The 6,000-nt window shown below is 38.3% G+C and overlaps 1 protein-coding gene across 1 annotated transcript in view; it reads left to right on the forward strand.

Annotated features, from left to right (window-relative positions):
* The window catches only part of CENPE (centromere protein E), a 52,943-nt gene extending 47,778 nt beyond the window's left edge, over positions 1-5,165 (forward strand). The window contains exons 39-41 of the mRNA XM_036327085.1: positions 1,688-1,906; positions 2,913-3,098; positions 4,995-5,165. Coding sequence (XP_036182978.1) covers positions 1,688-1,906; positions 2,913-3,098; positions 4,995-5,165 — 576 coding nt within the window. The remainder of the gene's footprint in view (positions 1-1,687; positions 1,907-2,912; positions 3,099-4,994) is intronic.
* The last annotated feature ends 835 nt before the right edge of the window (positions 5,166-6,000 follow it).

Raw genomic sequence — 6,000 nt, forward strand, 5'->3', positions numbered from 1 at the left:
GCGGCCATAGACAAGTCTGGAAAGCTACTCTAGTGAGGCCTCATGTGCTTTTCATCTAGTGGGTCACTATCATATGCTCTGTCCTTCAACTTGAGGTTTGAAAATGTAGTTTGTATCATTGTTCCCAAGTTGATCAGCCTGGTAGATTGATGCATAAGAACCAGCCTTGCTTAAGATCAGTTTATTAATTTGTTATACTTTCCACTGATCAGAATATTAATGCTGCTTTTTGAAGTAATCCCTGCTTTATATATATATCTGATAAGACATGTAGTAATCAGAAAGTTGCTTCTTATATATGCAATTGGAGCTAAGGGTGCTAGAGTATGTAGCTTTTAAGATTGTTTTTTAATTTCGTGTGTTTGGGTAGTTCTTAACACTTCGATTTCATCTGAAAACTATTTAAGTTACATTGAAATATAGATACTGTTAAATGGATAGTTTAAAAGTCCGCAACCAATAGAGAAAAGAATAAAACCAATGTTTAGATAAACTCCGTATAATTCAGAGTTTTTTGTAATATGGGGGATTTCTACCATGTGAGTCAGCATGGAGATGAGGCGTCTGTCAGCACCCTGGCAGTAGGAATTGGTAACTTTCTATGGTGTGAGGTCGGTAGTCCAGTGCCAAGGGAAGTCCAGGGTACCAGTAAGAATACAACTAATTTAGGATGCAGGTCTGACAGAATGACCAATAAGCCATTTGTGATGAGAGCAAAAAGAATATTCTATAGGAATTAACAAAAGAAAGGATGAGTAATTTCAGAGTTAGTTATCCTTCAATGTAAAAGACAGTATTGATTGCTATTCCCCTCAATGCAGGAGCTTCCCCCTGGTGGTCAGTACACTCCCACAGGGGGAGCACTGCTCAGCCAGAAGCCAGGTTCACAGCTGGTTAGCGCAGCGGTGGTGGTGGGAGCCTCTCCCCTCTCTGTGGCAGCACTAAGAACCCCTAAGGGGATGTCCACCGAGGGGTTCTGGACTGCAAGAGGGCATAGGCCGGGCTGAGGGACCCCCGCGCCCCAGTGCATGAATGTTGTGCACCAGGCCTCTAGTGTTTTACAAATAAATATAATCCTCTCCAGTCCTTAGCCTTCTTTTATTCTCCTCAACATCATCTAAAATGTTAGGAACCAATGCAAACCACAAAGAATGTTTATAGCCCTGGCCAGTGTGGCTCAGTTGATTGAGCATCATCCCATGCACTGAAAGGTCACCACTGGTTCGATTCCTGCTCAGGGCACATACCCAGGTTGGGAGTTTGATCCCCAGTTGGGGTGCGGGCGGGAGGCAGTCGATGAATACTAGGCTCTCATATCAATGTCTGTCTCTCTCTCTCTCTCTCTCTCTCTCTCTCTCTCTCTCTCTCTCTCTCTCCCCCTTCTTCTCTCCCTCCCTCTCCCTCTCCCTCCCTCTCTCCCTCTCCCTTTACTTCTACTTCTCCCTCTCCCCCTCCCCCCCCTCCCCCTCTCCCTTTTTCTCTCTCTAAAATCAATAAAAATATTAAAAATAAAAAAGAATGTTTACATTCTTTTATGTTCTTCACAAACTGTTCTAGAATGTTTGGAAAATGAATTTCAACATATACTAGTATCTTGTCCTAGAATTCTAATATTTTTCATAGGGTTTTTTTCTTTTAGGTATGTAATTCACTTTAGAGTTATAATGGTATTTTTACTATTCAATAGACTATAGTGAATGAATCAACAGAATTTGAGGAAAGAAATGCTACTTTAGCCAAAGAATGGGAACTTGACCTGAAATCAATGAAAGAGGAAAATGAAAAACTGTTTAAAAACTACCAAACTTTGAAGATCTCTCGGACACCTGGTGCCCTTGCTAATCCTACTACACAAGACGATAAGAATCTTCATGTTACATCAAGAGACACACAGCCAATCACAGAGGTATGTTAATTTTTTATATTTTTCAATTTGCAGCTTCATCACAAAGTTAAAGATGTATCTCATACAACATTTCAGAGCAGAATTATACTATTGAATACATCAATTAAGGAACATGGACCAGTCTTTGTGTGTGTGTGTGTGTGTGTGTGTGTGTGTGTGTGTGTGTGTGTGTGATAGGCTTGTTTGATTTATTGATGATAACCATTCTGATAGGCCTGAGGTTTTAATTTACATCACTCTGATGATTAGTGACATTGAACACTTTTTCATATGTCTATCAGCCATCTGTATGTCCTCTGTGGAGAAGTGTCTATTTGTTTCCTTTGCCCATTTTTTCATTGGATTGTCTTCTTGGTGTTGGGTTGTATAAGTTTATATATATTTAATTGATTTCAGAGAGGAAGGGAGAGGGAGAGAAAGATAAAAACATCAATAATGAGAATCATTGATTGGCTGCCTCCTGCATGCCCCACACTGGGGAACCCGCAATCCGGGCATGTGCCCTAACTGGAATCGAACTGTGACTTCCTCATTCACAGGTCAACACTCAACCGCTGAGCCAGCCAGCCAGGCGAGTTGTAGAAGTTCTTTATATATTTGGGGAATTAACCCCTTATCAGATGTATCATTGGCAAATATGTTCACCCATACAGTGGATTCCCTTTTCATTTTGTTGCTGGTTTTTTATGGATTTTTTTTGTTTGTTTTTGCTTTTTGTTTTTTTGCTGTGTGGAACCTTATTAGTTTGGTGTAGTGCCATTTGTTTGTTTTTTTCTTTGTTCCCTTTGCCCTATGAGATATATCAACAAAAATATTATTACGCAAGATATCTAAGATTTTATTGCCTATGTTTCCTTCTAGGCTTTTTATGGTTTCATGACTTACATTTAATTTAAGTCTTTTATTCAGTTTGAGTTTATTGTGTTTAGTGAGAGTTTGTGGTCTAGTTTCATGTTTTCGCATGTACCTGTCCAATTTTCTGATATGTGTCTTTTTTTTTTTATAGAAAATTCAAGAGCTGGAAGCTTCACTGCATGAAGCTAAAGAAAGTGCTATGCATAAGGAAGGCAAGATTATAAACATGCAGAAAGAACTTCAGATGACTTATGATGTAATATCAAAACTACAAGCACAAGTTAATGAATCAAATAAATGCCTTGAGAAAACAAAAGAAATGACCCAAGAACTTCAGGTAACTTCACAAATTCATAAATAAGAGGGGTTGTTTTTTTTTCCTTTTACTGTTGAATTTGGCAGATCATTTGGGAACCCAGGCTTTTACTTCAACTTCCTATTAGCTAGGTATGTCTCAAATTCAATACTCAGGCTTTGAAAAAGCAAGTAACAACTTAGAAATGAAATACAGGAATATAATAATGATTATTTATATCTTTCTAGAAAAAATTTTAAAAGAAATAGATATTTTTAAAATTTAAGATGTGTGCTCATTTTTCAAAAATGCTTCTTAATATTTAACACTCCTTATAAGATAAGTACACTTTGAAAAATTATTTTTTCTATTTTAATGCCCTACTTATTGAGTCTACCTATTAGCCAGTAGCCTATGGGCTGAATCTGACCTATGTTCTTTAGAAGTAACAGTCATTTCAGTGTTTTTTAACTTGAACATTTCAGTGTTTTTTACACAACACATCCTCATTTATCACATCCTTAACCCACTCCCTTTTGTTTTAGCTCCAGCCACTTCTCACACTTCTGCTACTTGAGTCTGGCCCTAATAGACATTTAAGTTTGCTATTCTGGCTCCAGTGTCTTGTCATTCCAGTTAATTAGAAAGAAGTAAAACATGTGTGCTCTTCCCTAGTTGGTTTGGCTCAGTGGAAAGAACATTGGCCCATGGACTGAAGGGTTCTGGGTTCAATTCTGGCCAAGGGCACATATCTCAGGTGCAGGCTCTATCTCAGCCTTGGCTGGGGCACATGCGGGAGGCAACCAATTGATGTGTCTTTCTCAAATGGATATTTCTCTCTCTGTCTCCCTCCCTCCCTTCCACTCTCTCTAAAAATCAATGGAAAAATATCCTCAGGTGAGGATTAACAACAACAAAAAAGAATGTGTACTCTTTTTATTACTTAACATTTGTTCAATGAGACATTCACTAAAAAAAGAATTCTATATGTATGTATTTATATATGGACTAGAGGCTGGGTGCACGAAATTCGTGCATGGGGTGGGGGGAGGGTGTCCCTCAGCCCAGCCTGCACCCTCTCCAATCTGGGACCCCTCGAAGGATGTCCAACTGCCTGTTTAGGCCCGATCCCATTGGGCCTAAACGGGCAGTCGGACATCTCTCTCACAATCCAGGACTGCTGGCTTTCAACCACTCACCTGCCTGCCTGCCTGATTGCCCCTAACCACTTCTGCCTGCCAGTCTGATCACCCCCTAACCACTCCCCTGCCAGCCTGATAGACTCCTAACTGCTCCCCTGCTGGCCCAGTCACCCCTTACTGCCCTCCTCTGCCATCCTGGTCACCCCCAACTTTCAGGCCTCCCTTTCAGGCCTGGTCCCTCCCCTCCTGACCTGATAGCCCACAACTGCCCTCCCCTGCTGGCCATCTTGTGGTGGCCATCTTGTGTGTTGGAGTGATGGTCAGTTTGCATATTGCCTCTTTATTAGATAGGATAATTTGTTTCTGAGTGGAAAATAGATATATTTATGTCACTGGATTGAACCATCTTTGAATACAATGCTATATAATACTTTGTGCCTTGAATTCAATTCTATTTTTATAATTTCTGATGGTTTTTTTTGTTTCATTTTCCTACCTTTGTTTCATTTGTCTACCCATTTCTTTATTTTCAACTTTTGTGTTTTATTTTGTAGTTACTGTTTTTTAATTGGGGAAATAATTTGTTTTAAGAAATAAAATTCTTCATATGTTCTCTACACACTAGTTTCCAATAGCTTCAAATATACTTCACATCAAATATCTATTTGTTATTCATTTTACGGTTCAAATTTGTGCCTTTCCCATTTTTCATATATGTAGAGTTTGCTGTTTGAAAATGTTTCTACCAATAAAGTGAAACTGCTCTAAACTTATATCTTTCTTTTCTCTAAAAAAGGACAAAGTTGCTTTAGGAGCCAAACCCTATAAAGAAGAAATTGAAGATCTCAAAATGAAGCTGGTGAAAACAGATCTAGAGAATATGAAAATTGTCAAGGAACTTGAAAAGGAGTATGTCCTTGCCTTAATTGAACATGACTTTACTATCTTAAATTTTCTTTCCAAATGATATGTTTCTTTTCATTAGTTAACTTTTGAAAATACTGTTGTTATGGCTTTTTTTTTAAATGAATACAAACAACCACAGGGTTTTAATTTGTTAAATTCTCATTATATATGCAAAGATTTTAAAAAGTAAGCACAATTCTGACCTATTACTAACACACTATGTGTTTGGATGCTTCCTGCTTAATCACATATCAGTAGCTTAAAATGGCCCTTTTATACTTGAAAGTGAATGTTAAGAAGGTGTGTGTGTGTGGCCCTGGCAGGTTGCTAAGTTGGTTGGAGCACCATCCCGTACAACCCAAGGGTTTCAGATTCGATTCTGGTCAGGGCACCATGCATACCTAGTTTGCTGAGCAGGCAATTGATTGAGATAACTGATTGATGTTTCTCACATCGATGTTTCTACCCTCTCTTCTTCTCTTTTCTCTCCTTCTTCTTCTTCTTCTCTTCTTCTTTCTCTTCTTCTTTCTTCTTCTTCTTCTTCTCTTCTTCTTCTTCTTTCTTCTTCTTCTTCTTCTTCTTCTTCTTTCTTCTTCTTTCTTCTTTCTCTTTCTTCTTCTTTCTTCTTCTTTATCTTCTTCTTCTTTCTCTTCTTTCTTCTTTCCTTCTTTCTTCTTCTTTCTCTTTCTTCTTTCTTCTTCTTTCTTCTTTCTCTTTTCTTTCTTCTTTCTTCTTTCTTCTTCTTCTTCTTCTTTCCTTCTCCTTCCTTCTTCTCCTTCTTCTTCTTCTTTTCTTTCTTCTTCTTCTTCCTCTTCGTTCTTTCTTCTTCTTCTTCTTTCTTTCTGCTTTCTTTTTCTCTTTCGTTCTTTCTTTCTTCTTCTTTCTTCTCTTCTTCT

The sequence above is a fragment of the Myotis myotis genome, unplaced genomic scaffold, assembly GCF_014108235.1.
Source record: "Myotis myotis isolate mMyoMyo1 unplaced genomic scaffold, mMyoMyo1.p scaffold_m19_p_1, whole genome shotgun sequence".
Taxonomy (NCBI): Eukaryota; Metazoa; Chordata; class Mammalia; order Chiroptera; family Vespertilionidae; genus Myotis; species Myotis myotis.